The sequence below is a fragment of the Ceratotherium simum genome, chromosome 39 (genome assembly GCF_057802395.1).
Source record: "Ceratotherium simum simum isolate JZ-2026a chromosome 39, ASM5780239v1, whole genome shotgun sequence".
NCBI lineage: Eukaryota > Metazoa > Chordata > Mammalia > Perissodactyla > Rhinocerotidae > Ceratotherium > Ceratotherium simum.
Genome location: NC_141938.1, coordinates 994,776 through 1,020,467, shown reverse-complemented (window position 1 = coordinate 1,020,467; position 25,692 = coordinate 994,776). Strand labels below are relative to the sequence as shown.

Below are 25,692 nucleotides of genomic sequence, written 5' to 3'. Positions count from 1 at the left end.
CTTGGCTGCTGCACCACTAAGCTGGGGAGAGAACGAATGGAAATGGCTCCACGTTAAAACATCACAGACTCCTTCCTCTTTAGTCTCATTGAGGTTCAGTAGTTTCTCTTGGATAGACTACTTCTAGTTTGTTCTGTGGCTTTGGATAATTGCTAGAGTCTTGAAATTGTTGTTTTAGTCGTTTTGCTTATATTTTTGTTGTTTTAGATGGAGAGCACATTTACCAAGGTCTTCACTCCTCCATTCAGGAAGTCAGTCCCCCAGAACGTGCACTATTAACCAGGATGAACTGCTAAAATTCATGTTCACCTGTGTCAGCTGAGCTCTTTCCAGGTGTCCTCCTTGGACACATCAGTTCTTTCTTGATTACATTCTTCTCAGTGTGTGCTTCGCTGTCCTGAGATGTCTTGAGACACTCTCCTTGTCCTGAGTTGTCTTCCCCACTATCCACTTTACGCTCATGTGGGATCTAGAGTGGATTCTCTCACTCTGACAGTAAAACCTTGAGCAACAGATGTAAGCTGTCTATGCCTCAGTAACCAATCTTGATCATAAGAGAACTTTTGTTTTGCACTGTTGTTAAAATTAAATTGAGTAACTCAACAGCAAAAGACAAATAATGCAATTTAAAAATTGACAGATTTGAATAAACATTACTTTAAAGATATAAATGACCAATAAGTGCATGAAAAGGTGCTCAACGTCATTAGTCATTAGTGAAATGAAAATTAAAAACCACAAAATGCAGTATCACTTCACACCCATTAGGTTAAATGGCTAAAATTAAAAAAATGAAAGACAGGAAGAAACTGTTTGCAAGGATGTGGAAAAATTAGAACGCTCATACATTGCTCACTAGAATGTAAAATAGTGCAGCCACTTTGGAAAACAGTTTGACAGTTTCTCAAAGGTTGGACATATAGCTACCACATGAGCCAGCAATTCCACTCCTAGGTACATACCCCAAACAAGTGGAAAGATGTCCACACAAAAACTTGTACATGAGTGCTCACAGCAGCATTATTCAATATAGCCAAAAACTGGAAACCAACTAAATGTCTGCCAATTGATGAATGGATAAATAAAATGTGACATATCCATAAAAGGGAATACTATTTATCCATTAAAAAAGACTAAAAAATATTATTCATTCATGAAAACATGCTGCAACATGCATGAGCCTTCAAAACATTATGCTAAATGAAAGAATCCAGTCATAGCAGATCACATATTTTATGATTCCATTTATGTGAAATGTCCAATATAGACAAAACCATAGAGACAGAAAGAAGGTTAATGGTGCACTGGGGCTAGAGTCAGGGGTGGGATGCCTCAAATTCACTATGAGGTCTGACTGCTACTGTAAGTGAAGTTTCCTTTTTTTCTATCAAAAACATTTTATTAATATAAAATCTCATATTTTTAAAAATATATTTTTAGTACCAATGTTTGCATACCATACACTTTTTTCTTCACTTTGATTTTTTTCATTTAACAATGAATCTCAAAGATTCTTCAGCTATACATATAGAGCTTCTTTATTCCTTTTTTATAGATGTATAATATTTTGTTATATAAATGTTTCATAATTTGAATAACTAGCCCTATATTGGTGTGCATTTAGATTGTTTTCAGTCCTTTAGTTTTACAAACAGGTAGCAATTCCTGGAGTGGCGTCCGTCATTTTTAAAAAATTATTTTATTGAGGTCATATTGGCTTATAACATTGTGCAAATTTCAGGCGTACATTATTATATCTCACCTGCGTGTAGACTGCAACGTGTTCAGCGCCAATAGTCTAGTTTTTGTCCATCACCATACATGTGTGCCCCTTTACTCATTTCACCCTCCCCCACTCCCTTTCCCGGTGGTAGCCCCCAGTCTGTTCTCCTTATCTATGTGTTTATCTTCCACATGTGAGTTAAATTATACGGTATTTGTCTTCCTCTGTTTGACTTATTTTGCTTAGCATAATACTCTCATGGTCCATCTGTGTTGTTGCAAATGGCATGATTTTTATTTTTTATGGCTGAGTAGTATTTCATTGTATATATATGCCACATCTTCTTTATCCATCCATCGTTGATTGGCAGTTGGGTTACTTCCATCTCTTGGCTATTGTGCATAATGCTGTGATGAACTTAGGGCTGCATATATCTTTTTGAATTATTGATTTCATGTTCTTTGGATAAATACCCAGTGGTTGAATAGCTGGATCATATGGTATTCCTATTTTTAATTTCTTGAGAAATCTCCATACTGTTTTCCATAGTGGCTGCACCAGTTTGCATTCCCACTAGCAGTGTATGAGGGTTCCTTTTTCTCCAAATCCTCTCCAACATTTGTTATTTCTTGTCTTGTTAATTATAGCCATTCTGACAGGTGTGAGGTGATATCTCATTATAGTTTTGATTTGCATTGCCCTAACAATTAGTGATGTTGAACATCTTTTCATGTGCCTGTTGGCCATCTGTATATCTTCTTCAGAAAAATGTCTGTTCATATCCTCTGCCCATTTATTGATTGGGTTCTTCATTTTTTTTGTTGCTGAGTTATATGAGTTCTTTATATATTTTGGAAATTAACCTCTTGTTGGATATATGATTTGCAAATATATTCTCCCAGTTGGTGGGCTGTTTTCTTGTTTCATTGATGGTTTCCATTGCTGTGCAGAAGCTTTTTAGTCTGATGTAGTCCCATTTGTTTATTTTTAATTTTTTCCCTCACCTGAGTAGACATGGTATTCAAAAAGATACTGCTAGCACTCCATCCAAAAAGAACAGATTACATACTCTTCTCAAGCGCACTTGGAACATTCTCAAGGATAGACCATATGTTGGGAAACAAGGCAAACCTCTATAAATTTAAGAAGACTGAAATCATAACAAGCATCTTTTCTGACCATAATGCTACGAAACTAGACATCAACTACAAGAAAAAAGCTGGGAAAGTGACAAATATGTGGAGACTAAACAGCATGCTACTGACCAACGAATGGATCATTAAGGAAATTAAAAGAGAAATAAAAAATATCTAGAGACAAATGAGAATCAAAATACACCATACCAACTCATATGGGATGCAGTAAAAGCGGTCCTGAGAGGGAAATTCATAGCAATACCAGCTCACCTTAACAAACAACAAAAATACAAGTAAGAAATCTGAAACTACACCCAGCAGAATTAGAAAAAGAAGAACAAAAAAAGCCCAAGGTCAGCAGAAGGAGGGAAATAATAAAAATTAGTGCAGAAATAAATGAAATTGAAACCAAAAAAAAAAGAAGAAAGAATCAATGAAACGAAAAGCTGGTTCTTTGTGAAGATAAACAAAATTGACAAACTCTTAGCCAGACTCACTAAGAAAAAAAGATAGAAGGCTCAAGTCTATAAAATTAGAAATGAAAGAGGAGAAATCACACCAGATACCACAGAAACACAAAGGATTATAAGAGAATACTATGAAAAACTATATGCCAACAAATTGGTCAATCTAGAAGAAATGGATAAATTCTTAGAATCATACAACCTCCCAAATCTGAATCAAGAAAATTAGAGAACCTGAATAGACCAATCACAAGTAAAGAGATTGAAACAGTAATCAAAAACCTCCCCCGAAATAAATGTCCAGGACCAGCTGGCTTCTCTTGAGAATTTTACCAAACATTCAAAGAAGATTTAATACCTATCCTTTTCAACTATTCCAAAAAATAGAACAAGATGGAACACTTCCTAACACATTCTATGAGGCCAACATCACCAAAGCCAGACAAGGACAATACAAAGAAGGAAAATTACAGGCCAATATCCCTGATGAACATAGATGCAAAAATCCTCAACAAAATATTGACAAACTGAATACAGCAATACATTAAAAAGATCATACACCGTGATCAAGTGGGACTTATACCAGGGATACAGGGATGGTTCAACATCCACAAATCAATCAATGTGATACACCACATTAACAAATTGAGGAATAAAAACCATATGATCATCTCAATAGATGCAGAGAAGGCTTTTGACAAGATCCAACATCTGTTTATGATAAAAAACTCTCAACAAAATGGCTATAGAAGGAAAGTACTTCAACATGATAAAGGCCATATATGACAAACCCACAGCCAACATCATACTCAATGGGGAAAAACTGAAAGCCATCTCTCTGAGAACAGGAACAAGACAAGGGTGCCCACTCTCACCTCTCTTATTCAACATAGTGTTGGAAGTTCTGGGCAGAGCAATTAGGCAAGAAAAAGGAATAAAAGGAATCCAAATAGGCAATGAAGAAGTGAAACTCTTGCTGTTTGCAGATGACATGATTTTATATACAGAAAACTCTCAAGAATCCATCAGAAAACTATTAGAAATAATCAACAACTACAGCAAAGTTGCAGCATACAAAATCAACTTATAAAAATCAGCTGCATTTCTATACTCTAACGATGAATGAACAGAAAGAGAACTCGAGAATATAGTCCCATTTACAATCACAGCAAAAAGAATAAAATATCTAGGAATAAACTTAACCAAGGAGGTGAATGACATATACAATGAAAACTATGACATTATTGAAAGAAATCGATGATGACATAAAGAAATGGAAAGATATCCCATGTACATGGGTTGGAAGAATAAACATAGTTAAAATGTCCATACTACCTAAAGCAATCTACAGATTCAATGCAATCCCAATCAGAATCCCAATGACACTCTTTGCAGAAATAGAACAAGGAATCCTGAAATTCATATGGGGCAACAAAAGACCCTGGAATAGCCAAAGCAATCCTGAGAAAAAATAACAAAGCTGGAAGCATCACAATCCCTGACTTCAAAACATACTACAAAGTGATAGTAATCAAAACAGCATGGTACTGCTACAAAAATAGACACACAGATCAATGGAACAGAATTGAAACCCCAGAAATAAAACCTCACATCTACGGTCAGCTAATCTTCGATAAAAGAGCAAAGAACATACAATGGAGAAAGGAAAGTCTCTTCAATAAATGGTGCTGGGAAAACTGGACAGCCACTTGCAAAAGAATGAAAGTAGACCATCTGCTTTAGCCATACACAAAAATGAACTTAAAATGGATCGAAGACCTGAAGGTGAGACCTGAAACTATAAAACTCCTGGAAGAAAATATAGGCAGTGCACTATTCATCTTTGGTCATAAAGGGATCTTCTCGAATTCCATATCTACTCAGACAAGGGAAACAAAAGAAAAAATAAACAAGTGAGACTTCGTTAGACTAAAGAGCTTCTGCAAGGCAAATGAAACCAGGATCAAAATGAAAAGACAACCCATCAGCTGGGAGAAAATATTTGCAAACCATATATCCAACAAGGGGTTAATCTCCATAATATATAAAGAACTCACACATCTGAACAACAAAAAAACAAATAACCCAATAAAAGAATGGGCAGGGGGGGCCAGTCCCATGGCGTAGAAGTTAAATGTGCACACTCCGCTACTGGCGGCCTGGGTTCAGATCCCAGGCACGCACCGATGCACCGCTTGTCAGGCCATGCTGTGGCGGCGTCTCATATAAAGTGGAGGAAGATGGGCATGGATGTTAGCCCAGGGCCAGTCTTCCTCAGCAAAAAGAGGAGGATTGGCATGGATCTTAGCTCAGGGCTGATCTTCCTCACGAAAAATAAATGGACAGAGGATATGAACAGACATTTTTCCAAGGAAGATATACAGATGGCCAACAGGCATATGAAAAGATGTTCAACATCACTAATCATCAGGGAAATGCAAATCAAAACTACACTAAGATATCACCTTACACCCATTAGAATGGCTATAATCATCAAGACAAAAAATAACAAATGTTGGAGAGGCTGTGGAGAAAAGGGAACCCTCATTCACTGTTGGTGAGAGTGCAAACTGGTGCAGGATCTATGGAAAAAGTATGGAGATACCTCAAAAAACTAAAAATAGAAATACCTTATGATCCAGCTATCCCACTTCTTGGTATTTATCCAAAGAACTTGAAATCAAGAATCCCAAAGAGGCTTATGCACCCCTATGTTCATTGCAGCATTATTCACTATAGCCAAGACATGGAAGCAATGCAAGTGCCCATCAACAGGTGATTGGACAAAGAAGATGTGGTATATATGTACAATGGAATACTACTCAGCCATAAAAAAAGAGAAAATTGTCCCATTCACAACAACATGGATGGAGCTGGAGGGTATTATGTTAAGTGAAATAAGCCAGACAGAGAAAGACAGTGTATGACCTCTCTCATATGTGGAATATAAACTAACACACGGACAGAGAGAACAGTTTGGTGGTTACCAGGAGGAAGGGAGTTGGGGGGTGGGCACAAGGGGTGAAGGGGTGCATTTATATGGTGACTGACAAATAATAATGTACAAGTGGAATTTCACAATGTTATAAACTATTGTGATATCAATTAAAAAAAGGAAAAAAAGATACGGATAAGGTCGATGTTGAAGAGCATACTGCCTATGTTTTCTTCTAGGAGTTTTATGGTTTTAGGTCTTACATCCAAGTCTTTAATCCGTTTTGAGTTAATTTTTGTGTATAACGTAAGATAATGGACTACTTTCATTCTTTTGCATGTGGCAGTCCGGTTTTCCCAACACCATTTATTGAAGAGACTGTCCTTTCTCCATTGTATGTTCTTGGCTGCTTTGGCAAAGTTTAGCTGTCTGTAGATGTGTGGTTTTGTTTCTTGGCTCTGAATTCTGTTCCATTGACCTGTGTGTCTGTTTTTCTGCAAGTACCATGCTGTTTTGATTACTATAGCTTTGTAAGATATTTTGAAGTCAGGGAGTGTGAGACCTCCAGGTTTGTTTTTTTTCCTCAGGATTGCTTTGGCTATTCAAGGTCTTTTGTTGTTCCACATAAATTTTAGGATTCTTTGTTCTTTTTCCATGAAGAATGTCATTGGGATTCTGACTGGGATTGCATTGAATCTGTAGATTGCTTTAGGTAATATGGACATTTTAACTATGTTTATACTTCCAATCCATGAATTTGGAATATCTTTCCATTTCTTTATGTCTTCTTCGATTTCTTTCAATAATGTCTTATAGGTTTAAGTGTATAGATCTTTCACCTCCTTGGTTAAGTTTATTCTTAGGCATTGTATTCTTTTTGTTGTGATTGTTAATGGGATTGTAGTCTTGATTTCCTTTTCTGCTAGTTTGTTATTAGTGTATGGAGATGCAACTGATTTTTGTAAGTTGATTTTGTATTCTGCAGCTTTACTGTATTTGTTGATTATTTCTTATAGCATTTTCAGATTCTTTAGGGTTTTCTATATATAGAATTCTGTCCTCTGCAAATAGTGACAGTTTTACTTCTTCCTTTCCAATTTGGATGCCATTTATTTCTTTTTCTTGTATAATTGCTCTGGCTAAAACTTCCAGTACTATGTTGAATAAGAGTGGCAAGAGTGGGAATCCTTGCCTTGTTCCCATCTTCAGAGGAATAGCTTTCAGTTTTTTAACTGTTTAGTATGGTGTTGGCTGTGGGTTTGTCAAAAATGGCCTCTATTATGTTGAGATATTTTCCTTCTATTCCCATTTTATTGAGAGTTTTTATCATAAATGAATGTTGGATCTTGTCAAATGCTTTCTCTGCATCTATTGAGATCATCATGTGATTTTTATTTTCCATTTTTTTAATGTGTTGGATCACATTGATTTGTGGATTTTGAACCATCCCTGCATCCCTGGAATAAATCCCACCTGATCATGGTGTATGATCATTTTAATGTATTGTTGAATTCTATTGGCTCATATTTTGTTGAGGAATTTTGCATCTTTGTACAGTAATATTGGTCTGTAATTTTCCTTTTTTGTCTCATCCTTATCTGGTTTTGGTATTGGGCAATGTTGGCCTGCTCTGACTTTCTGTATTGTAGTTACCATGAGGTTTGTATAAAAGAGTTCATAGATTAGATAGTCCTTTTTCTGATAGCCTCTTATCTTCATTAGCCTGTGCAGGTGCCATCTCTTCCCTCTTCCCCTTCTATGTTGTAACTCATTCTAACTCTAGAATGAGTTAGGGAGTGTCCCATCCTCTTCCATATTTAGGAATCTTTCAAGAAGGATACGTATTAAGTCTTCGTTGAATGTTTGGTAGAATTCTCCAGAGAAGCCATCTGGTCCTGAACTTTTGTTTTTTGGGAGTATTTTGATTACTGTTTCAATCTCTTTACTTGTGATTGGTCTATCCAGATTGCCTGTTTCTTATTGATTCAGTTTTGGGAGGTTGTATGATTCTAAGAATCTATCCATTTCTTCTAGGTTATCCAATTTGTTCGTGTATAGCTTTTCATAGTATTTTTAAAATAATCTTTTGTATTTCTGTGATGTCTGTTGTAATTTCTCCTTTTTCATTTCTGATTTTATTTATTTGAATCTTCTCTCTTTTTTTCTTAGTGAGTCTGGGTAAGGGTCTGTCAATGTTATCTTTTCAAAGAACCAGCTCTTAGTTTCATTGATCTTTTCTATTGTTCTTTTAGTCTTGATTTCATTTATTTCTTCTCTGCTATTTATTATTTGCTCCCTTCTACTGACATTAGGCTTTGTTTGTTCTTCTTTTTTTAGGTCTTTTAGGTATAGTGTAAAGTTGTTTATTTGAGATTTTTCTTGTTTGTTGAGGTAGGCCTGTATTGCTATAAACTTGCCTCTTAGTATCACTTCTGCTGCAGCCCATAAATTTTGGTTCATTGTGTTTTCATTTTCATTTGTCTTGAGATATTTTTTGATTTCTCTCTTTTTTTTTGTGAGGAAGATCAGCCCTGAGCTAACATCCAATGCCAATCCTCCTCTTCCTTGCTGAAGAAGATTGGCCCTGGGCTAACATCTGTGCCCATCTTCCTCTACTTTACATGGGACGCTGCCACAGCATGGCTTAACAAGCGGTGCATCGGTGCGCACCTGGGATCCGAACTGGCAAACCCTGGGCTGCCACAGCGGAGCATGTGCACCTAACCACTGTGCCACTGGGCTAGCCCCTTGATTTCTCTTTTGATATCTTCATTGATCCAATGGATGTTCAGTAGCATGTTGCTTAGTCTCCACATATTTTTGACTCTTCCAGCTTTTTTCTTGTACTTGATTTCTAGTTTCATAGTATTGTGGTTGGAAAAGGTGTTTGATATGATTTCAATCTTCCTAAATTTATTGAGGCTTGCCTTGTTTCCCAACATATGGTCTATCTTTGAGACTGTTCCATGTGCACTTGAGAGGAGCGTGCATTCTGCTGTTTTTGGGTGGAATGTTCTATATATATCTATTGAGTTCGTCTGGTCTAGTGTTTCATTGAAGGCCACCTTTTCCTTGTTGACACTCTGTCTGGATGATCTATCCATTGATGTAAGTGGAGTGTTAAAGTCCCTTGCTATTATTGTGTTGCTGTTAATATCTCCCTTTAGGTATGCTAATGGTTGCTTTATATGCTTTGGTGCTTCTGTGTTTGGTGCATATATATTAATAAGTGTTATGTCTTCTTGGTGGAATGTCTGTTTTCTCATTACATAATGCCCATCTTGTTCTCTTTTTATCTTGAAGTCTGTTTTGTCTGACATAAATATGGCTGTACTCATTTTCTTTTGGTTGCCATTTGCTTGGGGTATCATCTTCCATCCCTTTACTCTGAGCCTATGTTTGTCTTTAGACCTGTGTTTACTGGAGGTAGCATCTTGTTGTGTCCTGTTTTTTAATCCATCCAGCCACACTGTGTCCTTTGATTGGTGAATTTAATTCATTTACATTTAGAGTGATTTTTGATATATGAGGGCTTAATATTGCCATTTTATCTCTTGTTTTCTGGTTGTTCTATATTTCCTTTGTTTCTTTTCCCTTCTATTTATGACTGCCATTTCAGTTTGGCAGTCTTCTGTTATGGTTTTCTCAGTTTTCTCTTTATTTATGATCTGTGATTCTGCTCTGACTTTCTGTATTGTAGTTACCATGAGGTTTGTATAAAAGAGTTCATAGATTAGATAGTCCTTTTTCTGATAGCCTCTTATCTTCATTAGCCTGTGCAGGTGCCTTCTCTTCCCTCTTCCCCTTCTATGTTGTCCCAAATTATTCTTTTTTGTGTTTTGAGTTTGTGACCAAAGAGAAGTTCTTTTTGATGCTTTCTTTCCCTTTATCCTTTATGTTATAATTAAGTCTTTGCTCACTTGTTCTGGTATACAGCTGCAATTTTCTGATTTTGTCACTTATGTCTTTGCTGCAAGCTTTGTAAACCTTTGCCTTTTTGTTTCAGGTAGGAGGTCTCCCTTCATTATTTATTGAAGTGGCAATGAACTCCCTCAGCTTTTGTTTGTCTGGGAAAGCTTTTATTTCTTCATACTATCTGAAAGGTTATTTTGCTGGATATAGTATTCTTGGCTAATAGTTTTTGTCTTCCAGTATTTTGAATATATCTTTTCACTCTCTCCTAGCATGTAATGTTTCTGCTGAGAAATCTGCTGAAAGTGTGATAGGATTTCCATTGTAGGTCATTTTCTTTTCTCTTGATACCCTTAATATTCTCTTTCTCATTGACTTTTGACAGTTTTAATTTTATATGCCTTTGAGAATGTCTCTTGCATTGAGATATTAGGAGTTCTATTGTCCAGAACTCCTATAGCTTCATATGTCTAGTTCTATATGCTTCCTATGTCCAGTTCCTGCCCCATGTTTGGGAAAATCTCAGCTAATATTTTTTTGAATAAGCCTTTTGCTCCTTTCTCTCTCTGTTCTCCTTCTGGGATGCCTATTATCCTTGTGTTACTTTTCCTTATTGAGTCCAATATTTTTCGTAGAATTTCTTCATTTTAAAAAAATCTTAGTTCTCTCTCTCTTCCTCCACCTGAATCACTTCTAGATTTCTATCTTGAAGCTCACTAATTCTCTCTTGCATATTCTCTGCTCTATTTTTAAAGCTTTCTATTTCTCATCTCATTAATTGTGTTCTTCATCTCAAGAATTATTTGTTTTTTTGAGTTTCACTCTCTTTGATATTGTACTCCTTCTGTTCATTAATTTTATTCTTGAGCTCGTTGAACTGTCTTTCTATGCTTTCCTGTAACTTCTTGAGTTTATTCTTGACAGCTATTTTGAATTCTCTGTCAGTTAGACTGTAATTTTCTGTGACTTCAGATTTGGTTTCTAGAGGGTTGTCACGCTCTGTCTGTTCTGCCGTGTTACTGTAGATCTTCGTGGTATTTGATGAATTGATCCTCTGCCAGTGCATTTGTAGTAATAACTACCTTTCTTGTTTGGGTACAGCTTTGGGTACCCAAACAAGCATACCCAAAAGCTGAGTTCTGAGCTGCTTCTGGTTGTATTTGAGAGCCTGCACTTTCCACCCTGCACTGCCTCTGCTAGAGGCGTCATCAGTGCCCTCCTTGTGCCACTTGTGCCTCTGAGGTTGCTGGTGCCTTGCTGCTTATGCTGTTGCTGCAGTCTTGGGTGTCTGCATGGGGGTCACCAGGCTGTGAGCACTTCTGCTGCTTCTGGGGTCACCTGGGTCTCATGTTCCTCCACTGGCTCCCTATGGACTCTCCATGGGCTGAGATGCTGCTGTCCTGTGCACCACCTGTGCTGCTGCTCCCTGTTTGTCAGAGTGTGCTGCCTGCACTGCTGCCAGGTGCCATGGGTTCACAGGTGTCACTGTCAGTGCTGGTGGCCCAGGGCCCTGGGAACTTGTAAACAGCCCCTGCTGCTGGTGGAGCCAGTGTTGCAGGTGCTGCCACTGGGGCTGGGTCACTGGTTCTGCTGTGACTCCTGAGGCCTCTGGTTACAGGTTCCACCTGCCACTACTGGGAGGGAGCAGACAGGCTATGCAGGGAGCCGTTGTGGTTGCTGCTTGATGGTGTGGCCTCTGGTCTCTGGTGTTCACTGGTCTGTTTTGCAAATTCAAGTCATGGTGACCTTCCCCAGGCAGGAAAATCCAAATTTTGCATACTGTCCCCATGTTGGAAAGTGTGGGCCACTGCTGAGGGTGGGAAATGGGACTGGGTCACTGGCTCCCCTGTGTCCTGAATTCTCAGGGCATTGTGCCACCTGCCAGTGCTGGGTGGGGGTGCAGGGGCTAAGGCACACCTAGTGTTTCAGCTCCCACAGTGTCTGTTCACAGGTGCATGCACTGGATCCATGGGGGATGGGCAAGGATCAAGCCACACCTCTTGTTTCTGGCCCCATAGCATCCGCTTGTAGGCACATGCACTGGCGTGGGGACCACTGCCCTGGGCCACTGCTGCCAGGGGAGGGAGTGGGGGCTTCTCCCCTGGTTCTACTGCTTCCTTGGGGTCCAGTCCACCCACCTTCAGATGTATAGATGCATGGATCTCTTAGGTGTCCTGTCGTGCTGTGTAGGGAGTCCTCTGTTGGTCAATGGATTTCCAAGTGGTTGTAACTTAGAGGGGAGAGACAAAGGGAACAACTCACTCCACCATGGTGCTGACATCACTCCAAAGTTTCTCTTTGAGGAGTTGAAAATGTTCTAAAGTTAGAATGTGATTATGGTTGCACAAATCTGAATATTCTGAAGATCATTGAGCTGTACAGTTTAAGTGGGTGAATTTTATGGTATGTGAAATATATCTCAATAAAGCCAGAAAAATTATTTTAAACTCAATGGATGGGTTTTGCAGCGGATGAATAATGAATAAATTGAATAGTGTAGGAAAGGCCCTTTAGAAGCACTCTTGAAAACTTGAGTCCTATGAACCTAAAAATTTACAGACTTCTCCCCTGCTTCAACATTGTTTATCTCAGTAATGTCCACTCATTGTTCATATCTCAACTGAACTATTATTTCACTGAGGAACCTTCCCTAAAAATCCTAAACTCTTAGACCCCAAACTAAGCATGACATCTATGATACATTCTCATAGCCTCCTGTTTTTGTTTTATTGTCACAGTGTGCCTAATTGTGTGTCTCCTACCCTATGTGAGATTTGTGGAACTTAAAATGATGTTTACTTTCTTCACCACTAGATCTTCAGAGCCAACCACAGAGCCTATCACAGAGAAGGCACTCAATATTTGTTGAAGGATGAATGAATGGGTGAATTTGCGTAATTGTTCTATATCCCTAAGGACCAATGCATATTTTTATTCTCTCTCTTGCTCAGCTGCTGGCTCCACTCAGAAAAGGGATTCATATGGAGCTTCCTTGGACCAGTCTGTGCCATCTTCTCTGTGAGTGATGACATCAGAGCCTCCTTAATGCTCAGCTGAGGGTAATTAGAAGAGCAGAATTATAAGTAAGGGGACAGGAGCAGGAATGTCCTTGGCTTCTCATGGATTTGGTTTGGTTTTCTAAACTGCTCTCAAACTACAAACTCTAACACTGTTGCTAAATATTAAAACTAATTAATTGTGTAATTGATGTTGGACAGGCTAGGATACAGAAACAGATGGAAATTTTACTCAATAGACTTTCTGTTGTTTCCTGAAGGTCAATGTAGCTTTCTTTCTGGTGACCCTCTGGATTTTGAAAAGCAAACTCTCTTCCCTCAACAGTGATGTGTCCACCCTCGAGAACACAAGGTAAGATGGAGAAGAGAGTGACAACCCCACAGACACGCGTGGTCCCAAAGCAAAGCCAAGTGCTTCAGTAACCCCTGATGTCCCTTCTCAGGGTCTTCTGAGGGAACTCGAGTAAACAAAGCCATTTATGCCTCAAAGGCAGCCCGATCAGATTCAGTGGTGTTTGTCTGACACGCAGCCAAAATGTTCTGTCCATCTGTAATCCCAGCTTGTAACTCCCTCAGAAATGGGAAGGATTGACATTTGTTGATAAACATTCTTTGGACTTTTGTCAGCAGTCCTATGACAAAAGTGCAAAGAACATTTATGTGCCTATGAAGAACTTAGAAAAATCTGTGACTGCTCCCAAAGCCCAGTCTACACTTTTATACCTCACTGTCAGTTAAGGCTCCTTCTCATCCCCCATCCATTTCTCTCTCTGGAAAAACTCCTAGTCACCATCAAATCTAGGAGACTTGGGCAGTCCTTTGCTCCAGGAACCCTTGTGCAAATTTAATGCTCTTTCTTCTATGTCCTATCATTATCCTTCCCAAATGAAAATAGAAATCTTGCCTTTGTTATTTTTAATGCCCAGGCCCCAGCACATGGCCTAAGGTGCAGTACATCCTCATTAGTGTTGGTTGAATGAAAGCAGGGATCTGTATGGAGCATCAAAAAATTTTTTGAAACTTACAATTTGACCCTTTGGATTTTGAAAAGCAAACTCTCAATCCAAATTAGAATGCTGTCCTGGACCCGAGTGGCACGTCTACTGTGTGGAATCATTGACAATAAAGACCAAATTGATCACAATGCAGTCTGAGAATTCATTACCAGCAGGGGAATGCAAGAGCATCCATGGGGCGGAGATGAGAATGGTTTGATTGTGTTGCTCTGGGTGCATCACGATCCTCCTTCGTTCTCCTCCCCAGGATGCTGACATTTAAAGCAACAGCTCAGCTCTTCATCTTGGGCTGCACGTGGTGTCTGGGAATCCTGCAGGTGGGTCCAGCTGCCCATGTCATGGCCTACCTCTTCACCATCATCAACAGCCTGCAGGGCGTCTTCATCTTCCTAGTGTACTGCCTCCTCAGCCAGCAGGTACCACTGTTCGACTCCCACTCAGGACTTTTCCCATCCTCACTCCTCTCAGTGAGCTGACCCAGAGTATACTTGCCTCTGCAGGTCCGGAAGCAGTATGGGAAATGGTTTAAAAGGGTCAGAAAAATCAAAGGCGAGTCTGAGACGTACACACTCTCCAGCAGGGCCATGTCTGATGCCTCCAAACCCAACATGGTAAGATCATGAAGTGCTCCCAGAATACTCCACTGACTGATCTGCTTGAGTAGCATGTGCCTCCCACACTGGGCAACCTGTGTATGCAGCAGGGGATGCCCTGGGTTGGCCCACACTTGGTTTACTGCTGGACTCATTTACCATTAGCAATTGGCTCAGTTTAAAAGCTATTTAAAAAAACATATTTTGCTCTTACTTCTTAGGGAATGGTGTTCATCTAGACTTTTATACATCACACTCTTACTGAACACCTGCTAGCTGCCGTGCATCTTACCTAAACAAGCAAGAATCCATGATGTAAAGTGGTGATGCACATTTCCTCAGAGCCACATTACTCTATCCTTTTCCTCTACACCCACTTCTATCTCACAGTCACTCAGCAGTACTCACAAAAAGGCTGAAATGGAGGAAAATGATGTACGCATTTATGAATTAAACAGAAATAAGTGGTAGCTAGCATATTAGGCTTTCTTAAAAACACTGCCTGATATTTCAGCACCCTCTACCCACTGCAAAACCAGCAAGGAAAAGCAGGAATGGCATGGGATGATTCATGGCAGTGATTAGTAAGAAGCGACACTTACTGGATTAAACTTTCAAAGTTCTTTTGCCTACATTTTCTCACCTCTTCCATATTCTATTAAATCCCTTGAGTCGTCCTTCCCATTTGAAAGAGCCTACTATGCTGCCAGGAAGTCCTTCTGCATTTCTCTTGTTACCTTGTTCACCCAGCAGTGGTTCTGCTGCTGAATCTTCTATCTCCTCCCTTTCTCAGCAAATTGTCTCATCACAGAGCAAGTCAGTTATTACCATGATACTTTGCATACCTCTTGCCATCAGCCATACCAACCAAACACCACGTGCATCCTCTCCACATCCTTGTGTCATTGACACAATTTCCCTTTTCTTTTCTGAAGACAGTGCTTCCACCTCCACTTTGGATCCCATCCTTCATGTCTTATCAATTATCCTTACATTATTGTTCACACATCCCCTCTCTCTCTCTTTCCCTTCCTCCCTCGCTCCCTCTTTCCTTCCCTCACCTTCTCAACAATGTTCTTCCCATAGTCATGGAAACACGTTTTATTCTCTTTTATCTTACAAACATGTATTAATTGGCCCTGTGATAGCTACCAGCCAAGAGTTGACTTTTCTCTGTGTCTCCATTTCCCTGCCTTAAACTCACTCCCTCAGCCCACGCAAATATGGCTTCTTTCCAGCATCCTTCCACCAAAACATACATCTCTTAGGCCTACAATGATCTTCATGTCCCTAAAAGTCCTTTCAGAAACTTCTGACACTATTCATCACTCCTTTCTCATGAAACTCTCCATCCTTATCCTTTCTAGATTCTACTTAAACCAGGCCCCACCCCCATATCTTTCTTTCATTCTCTCTACTTTTTCTCTCTGTCTCCTTTATAGCTCCATCTGGTGGTTTGGTTCCAGAACAACTTCAGTTCTCATGAAATTCTTTATTCCCAGACAACAGCAAGCATTCCTATATTCAGTCACCATCTAGATACAAATGATGGCCTTGTATGTTTCTCTAGCTCTGACTTATCCTCTGAGATCTCGAGGGGTATTTCCACTTGTTTATTTGACATTTTTGATATCTCAAAGACACCTTCAACTCAGCCTTCCAATATAAGACTTGCAATCTTTATCCTAATGCAATCCTTTCCCATGGTGTCTTTCTCTCTGAATGGCACTGCATCCATCCTGTGGCACAAGTTTGGAACCTGAAAGTTGCTCTCAACAATTATCTTATTTCCCATCACAACCTATCCATTATACAGTCCTATTGTTCTTATCTTCTCAACATGTCCCCAGTGTGTCCAGCTGGCTCAATCCCCATCACCCCATCCTCAGCTAGGCTGCCGTCTTTACCTGCTTGAACAGCTGCACTATCCTCCTAACTGACAATTCCTTTCTCCTCTTGTCACGTCCGAATGCATCCTTTACACAGAAGTCAGAGGGATCTTTTCAAAACACAAATAAAATCATGTCACTTCTTTGTTAAACCCATTACATGTAGGATCAAACCTGAAATCCATGAATCAATGAGAATTTTCTTGGGTTGTTCCCTGCTTACCTCTCCAGCTTCATCTATCACATACTCCCCATTATTCCACCCACATGAAATTCCTTTGAATTTTTAAAATTCACTTTGCTTCTTTGGAACAAAGGCTTTGCACATATTCCCTCTTCTTGAAACACTGTTTTGTCTTCCTTGAGTCAAAACTATGTAGGCCTTAAGACCTCAGCTCATATGTCAATTCCTCCAAGGAGCCTTCTCTGTCTGCTCGTATTAGGTCAGATTCTCTTGTTTTTCACTCTGATAGCCCTTGTACCTTTCCTGCACAGCATTTGTCCAGGTCATTTTACTCTTGGTTTTCACTGTATGATTAATGTCTGTCTTCCTCTTGATTTCAGCCCCATCAGGCACCATGTTGCTTTTCCTTCCTATTGTATCCCCAACATTTCACACAGGGCCAGACATGTAGAAATGCTCGATACATAATTGCTTCATGATTGACTAAGTTAATGAATGAACAAACTGCAGCTGCAGAAGGTGGCAGGAACTGTCTTGTTCATCAATCTCTCTCCAGCATCTAACACTTCCCACAGTTGTCTACTGAACAAACAAAAGAATGAATGAATGAACTGTCTGACCATGATGAGGGTAAAATATTAGAACAAACTATTGATCAGTTTATGGTGCCTCTTTCGGGAATTTCAAGATAATTCTCTGCCTTAGTTACTGCTTTATTATTAACCCTCATGGCTACATATTAACACCCAAATATTTCCTTATGATCTAGAGCTTTGAGTAGATCTTAGTTCCCAGACTGAAACAGATCTGGAATGAATTATCAGCTCTACCAAGTGCTTGCTACGTGAACTTTGTAAAATTGCTAAACATTTTAAATCCTCAATTGCCTCCTTCCTCTCCTCCCTTCAAATGAGACAGTTTTCTTAGACTCAGGACTAATTACTTGCGTCCATTTTCTGGCTTTCAAGTGGATTGTTCTTTGCTGGGAGGGGCTGAACACCCCTCCCACACGCTGTAAATGTTGATTCAGCCAAGGATGCACAATGTAACGGAGCAGGAGCTGATGCAGCATCCCGCAGTATAGCTGATGTCGTCCACACAAGGGAGGGTCCCACAGATCTGAGAGGCTCCATTCTTGCTGCATCACAGCCCTGGCCCACTCAGCACTTGCACTCATTCAGGAAGAATATAACAAATAATCCACACCTTTTTGTTTAAGGGAATGCTAACAGTACCTGACCCTCTACATTCCTGAGTCAGCTCAGCCTCAGCAAGGCCACATCCTCATCCCTGGGAGCTAGTTCCTAGGAGCCCCTGAAGCAAATTGAAGCTTCCCTCACTCCAGAATCCCAGAAAACTGATACTTTCACATCTATACTTTGATTGTATTTGTTCCATGCTGCTGTTGTAACAAATTACCACAGACTTACTGCTGAAAAGAACACAAATTTATCTTATAGTTCTAGAGGTAGAAAGTCCAAATGGTCTCATGGGACTAAAATCAAGGTATCTTCAGAGCTGCGTTCCTTCTGGAGATTCTAGAGGAATATCCATTTCCTCACCTTTCCCAGCTTCTAGGGGCTGCCTGCATTTCTGGGCTAGTAGCCCCTTGATCCACTCAATCTTCAAAGCCTGCAGTGTAGCATCTTCAAATCTCTCTGTCTCTCTCTCCTGTGCTTCTGTCATTATGTCTCCTTTCCCATGTTTGACTCTTTTGCCTCCTTCTTTTCTTTTTAAAAACCCTAGTCATTACATTGGCTCACCTGGAAAATCCTCGAAAATTTTTCCACCTCAAGATCCTCACCTTAATCCATGTTCCATGTAAAGTAACATACTCATAGGTTTCAGAGATTAAGATGTGGGCATCTTTGGGGATCATTATCCTGTCTACTACACCTGGTACATAGGTTTCGTCTACCTATTGTAGAGCCACCGAAATCTCCATGATATTATAGATATTTGAAGAAATATTTACCACCACTCCCACATTGACATACATATGAAGAAAGGAAACATATACTTTCTGTGAGAGAAATACAGTAATGGCATCAGAGAGCCACCGAAGTCTTCTAAATTCAAGTAATCTCATCAACTATTTCTACTATTTCTGGGCAAAGGACCAAGAAAATCCATTGCTTAGTATAACGTTATTTTCTGCTCTCTCCTAAAATTTGTAGTCTCTGTTGTGTTAAGATGTAAAGATGTCTCACTCTCATTCTGGCATCTCTTCCCTGGCTTCCTGCAGTCTCCTTCAAGAATAACACAATATTTTCACTTGTGCTCAGGTGTGAATAATTTCCTGAAGTACAGTATTTATAAACTTCTTGAGTAGACATAGGCATGTGTAGTTACCCATCTCAAAACCGGAAATTACACTGAGATTCCTATAGACCTAGAAATAAATGACTCATATTGGGGCTGGAAAGAATTACGGGAACAAAAGAGAATTTACTTCTTCCTCCTTTCTATCTTAAGTGAATAACAATAAATAATATTTCCCACGTTTCATTAATTTCTCACCTGCCCTCTTTTATGACTCCATGCATAAAGCAACATATCACAAACTCTGAAGCAGAGGGATCAGGAAACACACTTTGAAACAGATAGATTATTTTTTGTAGCAGATTTAGTGGATGTTATCTTCCGTAACTTAGGGGTTAGGAAATGCAGGGAGAAGGGACTTCTGAGAAAGACCAGGGTCTAGCAGAATGCAATCTGATAAGGCCTTTTGATCTTACACTGACAAATCCATCTGGCAAGGAAATTTTGTGATTAAGCCTTTCTTAAATTCTTATTTTTTTCAAAGGAAACTTTTAAGTTTCTTTCTGTAGTCTTATATATCATGTCTAAAATATTATCTTTCCAGGTTAATTAAAATATCTTTTCAACTATATCCTCTTATCCCATGGAAAATCAGAACTCTCATTCCTTGAGCCATTAAGAGATGATAAAAGAAGACTTTGTGGTGTGTGTTTCAAGAAATCCATGGTGTCAGCAATGTGAACGATGTCATTGTGGACATGCTTGACACTCAGTTCCTGTGAAATCTGGAATTTTCCTGTGCCCTACAGTATGCTCAGAAAACATTCAAGATATAAAATGCCAGGTGTGGTCCTATTCTAGGGGTTCAGCCCTTTTCTGAAGCCTCTCCTTCCTACAAAGATTCTTCCAGATGCTGAAAGTCTATGAGCAGGAAAAGCAGCCTCAGTGGATTTTCATACCAACAACATCCAAAAGAACAGGGATGTTCACACCATAGTCTGGATTTCTTAATTCCTTTGTTCTGTTTTCTATGGGTTTAATTATTCACTCATTCAAAAATATTGACTAATCACCGTGTCCAAGCCAGAGATCAGGAGAGACACAAGTCCTGCCTTGATGGAGCTTTCAGGGGGAAAGGAAGTGATTTTTACAGCTGGAGTTGACACTGAGGCAGAAAGGTTTCTATAAACCAAGTCACACAGCTGGACCCTTGAGTATAAACTATTTCACAGACACCATCTCCTTTCATCCTCACACCAAGATACAGATAGTTTGAAAGCTCAGATCATGATATGTATATTTTAGGCTTTGTGGGCCAGTGTATTAGTCAGGGTTCTCCAGAGAAATAGAACCTATATATACATATATATATATATATATAAATATATATATATATATATACATACACACACATATATATATAAACACCCATACACACTCGCATACATATATATGTATATATGAAAAGATTTACATATTATAAAGTAATGACTCACATGATAATGGAGGCTGAGAAGTCCCCCAATCTGCCACCTGCCATTTGAAAACCCAGGAAAGCCTGTGGTATAGTTTGAAGGCCTGAGAGCTAGAGAGCGATAGATTCTGGTCTGGGTCTGAAAGCCTGAGAACCAGGAGCACCGAGGGCAGAAGACTGATGTCCCAGCTCAAACAGTCCAGCTGAGTTCATTCAAACTTCCTCCGGTTTTTTCTTCTATCCAGACCCTCAATGGATGGATGATGCCCATCCACACTGGAGAGGGCCATCTACTTTACACAGTCCACCAGTTCAAATGCTAATCTCTTCTGGAAAACCCTCACAGATACACCCTGAAATCATGCCTAACCAGCTATGTGGGCATCCTGTGGCTCAGTCAAGTTGTCACATAAAATTAACCATCACAGCCAGGTATCTATAGCAACAACTCAACTCTGCCATTGTAGCAGGAAAACTGCCATAGACACTCACAGATGAATGATCATGGCTGTCTTTTAATAAAACGTTATTTATGGACATACTATGGGTATTCAGGGAAGCTCTTCATCCTACACCAATTTATTCATTGACTCTTCAAATATTTAATGAGCACCTACTCCTTTGAAAGGCATCATGCTAAACTGAAAGAAACTAAAATGAACAAGGCAGACATGATCCCCATGCCCAGGGATCTTGAGGACCTGTGTATTAGTCAGCTCAGGCTGCCATAAAATCATACCATAGACTGGGTGGCTTAAACAACAGACATTTGTTTTTTCACAGTTCTGGAGGCAGGGAAGGCCAAGATCAAGATTTGACAGGATTTGATTTCTGGTGAGAGCTCTCTTCCTGGCTTGCAGATGGCCATCTTGTTGCTCATGGCATTTTCTTCCCGTTCAAGCGTGGAGAGAGAAGGAAATCAAATTCTCTTGTTTCTCTTCTTATAAGGGCGCTAATCCTACTATGAGGGTCCCACTCTCATCTACCCCTAATTATCTCCCAAGCCCCCATATACCATCACATCAGGGGTTAGAGCTTCAACATATGAATTTTTGGGGCAGGGGGACATAAACATTCAACCCTAGCAATATGTAAGGTGGAAAACCAGGAGAAAGGGAAAATGCAGTATAGTAGATACTGTGGTCTAGGAGACACACAACCACTCTTGGGACATGGCAGAAGGGGAAACAGCTGTGGTTGTAGAGGGCAGGTGAGAGTGTTCTCTCGGGTCCACTGATTGCCACAATTCTCGATGGTTATGGTTTGGGAGGCAGATCTCAGCATTTGCCTCCATATCTTCGCCTTTTAAAATCTATCAAATCTATTCTCTTATTTATAGCGGGAATAACAGTACTAATTTCCTCCTGGGTCATGTTTGAATGTTAAGTGAGAAAGTAAAGATTAAGCTGTAGTATGAAAACCAAAGATGAACAAGAGTTAACCAGGGCAAGTTAGCATGGGGCTTTCCCAGCTCATTTCTCTGGAATTCTGTCATCATGTCAGAAACAGCCATGAGAGAAGTCCCTGCAGTGGTGTTCCACTTCTCACGACAGAGTTCCAGTACAAAACCATGCCCATTAAACAGAGCAGGTGGGAAGACGGGCTAAGATACAAGGTTGAAGAGATCTTTCTCTTCAGCTCTCCACTTTGGGGGGTCTGCTGTGAGCAGCTCCCCTCACTGGTTGCCCCTCTTCCTGGATCTGATGGTCACTGTGTGGATGAGGAAACAGGGACTCATTCAGGATTTAGCGCCTTCGTGGAGAACATAGCATCTGGACACTGGAATTATGTAACCAGCTGCTCTCAGAAGCCAGAAGTTAAGGAGACCATGTGTCACGGAACCGGAATTTCAAAAGTCACGTGCCACAAAACTTGAAACAGGAAAATCTCCAGAGTTGGAGTCCTCAAATCTCAGGGATGACTTTGATATCCAGAGGATGGGCACTTGGGTATTAGTGATCTGAGCATGCAAGAGTGAAAGTCTGGGGTATGGAAGTTCCTCGGGATTAGAGGGGTGGCCTAAGAAGTGAAATGGAAGGAAGGTCATGGAGGAAGAAGAAGAAAAATGGAGTGAATGGAGGGGACCATCGGGGCTGCTCTGGACTGCAGGAACCTGTAAGAGACCGAGCTAGACCAGCCAGTCTTCTTTTGGGGCATTCTGGGGTGGGAGTTTGAAAGACTGATCGTGAGATAGGGACAGGGGCCTGGGAAGAAGTGGGTGGGAAATTTTGTGAATGAAGATGGTAAGATTGGGGAAATAGTAATGGGATCCTTTAGGAATTGGGCTGTATTGGAAGAGACTAGGATTGGGGGTCCTGTGGAGGCACTAGGTGCTGTGGAAGGGCTGGGGAGAAAGTGGGAGCAACAGGGAGTTGGAGAGAGACTGCACGAGGGGCAACTGCAGTCACAGAGAGGGGTAGGGGTTGGACGGGGGAGACTAGGAGGGACAGAGGATACAGGGAGACACGCGGGAATGGAGGGCTCTGAGGGCTTCTGGGGATTCAGGATGGTGGGCTGAATAGGTCTGAGGTGGTTCAGCAAATGGAGGAACAGGAGGGGAGGGAGCGATGAATTGGGGAGATCTAGGGGCCTGAGGGAAAATGAGGAGATCTGCCGGGACTGGGAAAACTCGAGACATTCTGAGGATTATGGACTCAGCAATCCGAGATGGACAGAAGTCCTATGGTTGTCAAGTGGCTGGGACCACTGAGGAAAAACAGGATGGGGGACGGGGAGAACTATGAGAAACTGGAATGTGTGGCTGACAAAGAAGAGAGCGAAGTATGAGGGTCCTGGAAGAATGAACAGGAGTGAGGATTAGGAGAGGGATTAGAGTGACTCGGATATGGGGTGGAGCTTTGGGGGGAGACAGGAAGGCTTGAGGCAGATGGATATCTGGTAGGGCTCAGGGGACCAGGTGAGGGGCTGAGAGGCTGCTGCTGGAATGGGGATGTGGGGGATCATGGAGAGAATGGGGCAGATATGTGAGGCCAGGAAGGGAAGTAGGAGATGGGTGTATGGAAGGAATCAGAGTGTTCCCAGTGCCCTTAGGCAGCCGGGGCCTGGGGGATTCTGGGCTTGGTGGAGATGACTGGACTCGGGAGCTTCAAATGGGAGAGAATATGGGACAATGAGGGGATGGGTAAGGGGCTTAGATAGGGTGGGGTTTTGCAGACTTAGGGAGGACTAGGGAGACAAAGGTAAGAGAATACAGTGATGGCTGCAGGAGAGAGTGGGGAGGGTGGTGGAGAAAAGGACTGAGAAGTGGTGTGAAGAGGGGAGAACTGGAGGAGCCAGGTGAAGAGACCAGTCTTACGAGTTCCTCCAAGAAAAGACAAGGAAAAGGAGTATCTGTCCCCACACCTCTCTTCTCTCATCCACGGGCAGATTTGCCATATAACGCCTTTGAGCAACTACTGTTTGGATTATAAATAGAGTATTGACTCCTTATTCACAGAGAACATAGGATGGTTTTTATGATTTCACAAAGAATGAAGGGAAAATGCAGAACATTTGGAACTGTTTGAAAAGCACAAAGAAAAACTAAATGCCAGGAACCTCACACTGAAAACATCATGGTTGATTCCTGGAGTGCATTTCTCTCTGTCTCTATCCCTAGTCCTTTGATTTTCTTGTCATCCACACTGAAATGGGTAATACCACCCAGGGCATGCTTGATTCTCATCCCTTCTAGGTTGTTCTGAAGCCAAAGATCATGGCTTGGAGCTGGTCCAGGAGGCTTCCACTGATGACAATCACCACTCACTGAGAAGTGACCCCTGGTGTGTGAAGCCCTTTGGATTAAGTCAACGTTCTCCAACTTCAGGCACTCCTCTGACAGCATCGTGGTTTTCTGTATATGATGTCCTCTGTCACCTGCCTTTATCTTTACCTTGATTCTCGGGTTTTTTTTTTTTAACTTAACATCATCCTAAACAATCATGAATTTTCTTCCTCAATATACATTAAAAGAAATTCAAGTTTATAAAAACTGAAAAACATCCATCTATATATTAAGTAACATCTCAAGGATTACAATCTGGAAAGAAGTTATAAAGGGTGCTCCTTTTATTCATAGCACTCGCCTCAATTAGTGCTGAGGTCCCTTCATTTGTGCAATTACTAACTCACAGGTGTCTCTTTCACCAGATTTCCGGCTCTACAGGAGGGAGAACCATGTTTATTTTTCCTCCCCATTGGATATCCAGTGCCAAGCACATAGCATAGTGCCAGACTCATGATAAGGGCTCAATTGCTATTTGTTAAGTGACCAAAGAGATTATTTATACATCAAACAACTCTATAAGGAAAGTATTGTTTACTCTCATTTTAGGGTGAAGAAAGTGAGACTTATGGATGTGAACTAATTTGTCCATGGTCTCACAGCTGGCAAGTAGTCAGCCAGGATGTGTTCCCAGTTGTAGAGAAACTGTAGATAAACACAAATGCTCAAAATGCTACTATACTAGACACTGCCTGGAAGGGGGTTGATAGGAGATGAACTTGGAAAGTCTGCTTGGAGTGGTGTTTGGAAGGAGTCTACATGTAGGGAAAAGGAGGAGTTTGGAGTTTCTGCATCTGCCTTAGAAAGCAATCTGAAGCTTTAAGACAAGAAAGTGACATCTCTCCTCCCCCAAAATATTTATCCTTCTGCAGGATTATTGTTTTTGTGGAGAAAAATGAGTAAAATAAAGAGTCTGGGAAATATTAAAATATTTTTCTATTTCCAAAACCCAGAGATGGAGCCATCATCTAGAGTGAGAATCAGAAGAGTCAGGGCTTGCATATCACTAGCCCTAGGCAGAAGTTATTTCCGTCCATTATCCACCTACATGGGTTTCTTTCTTTCTTTTTAGTAGCTTAAGGGTTTAGCATTTTAATTTTCATTGCACAGACATGTATAAATTGCTTCTTGTTGTCAATCATTTAAACAGCACAGAAATCTATATATTGAAAGTTTCTGCTCACATCCCCTTCTGACCCATCTCTCACTCCAGACACACACACAGTCATTCTTCCTACAGGCCTGTACTCTTTACAACTTTATATCTGTCCTTCTAGTCATTATTTCTATACATGCACATATG

The 25,692-nt window shown here is 40.5% G+C and overlaps 2 protein-coding genes across 2 annotated transcripts in view; one reads left to right on the top strand and one right to left on the bottom strand.

Annotated features, from left to right (window-relative positions):
• The window catches only part of LOC101401814 (adhesion G protein-coupled receptor E2-like), a 41,537-nt gene extending 26,711 nt beyond the window's left edge, over nucleotides 1-14,826 (top strand). The window contains exons 16-19 of the mRNA XM_087425272.1: nucleotides 13,122-13,188; nucleotides 13,448-13,539; nucleotides 14,451-14,619; nucleotides 14,704-14,826. Coding sequence (XP_087281398.1) covers nucleotides 13,122-13,188; nucleotides 13,448-13,539; nucleotides 14,451-14,619; nucleotides 14,704-14,826 — 451 coding nt within the window. The remainder of the gene's footprint in view (nucleotides 1-13,121; nucleotides 13,189-13,447; nucleotides 13,540-14,450; nucleotides 14,620-14,703) is intronic.
• Nucleotides 14,827-23,652: 8,826 nt separating this feature from the next.
• The window catches only part of LOC106800139 (adhesion G protein-coupled receptor E2-like), a 38,321-nt gene continuing 36,281 nt past the window's right edge, over nucleotides 23,653-25,692 (bottom strand). The window contains 1 exon segment of the mRNA XM_087425271.1: nucleotides 23,653-23,709. Within this exon segment, the coding sequence (XP_087281397.1) occupies nucleotides 23,653-23,709 (57 nt within the window).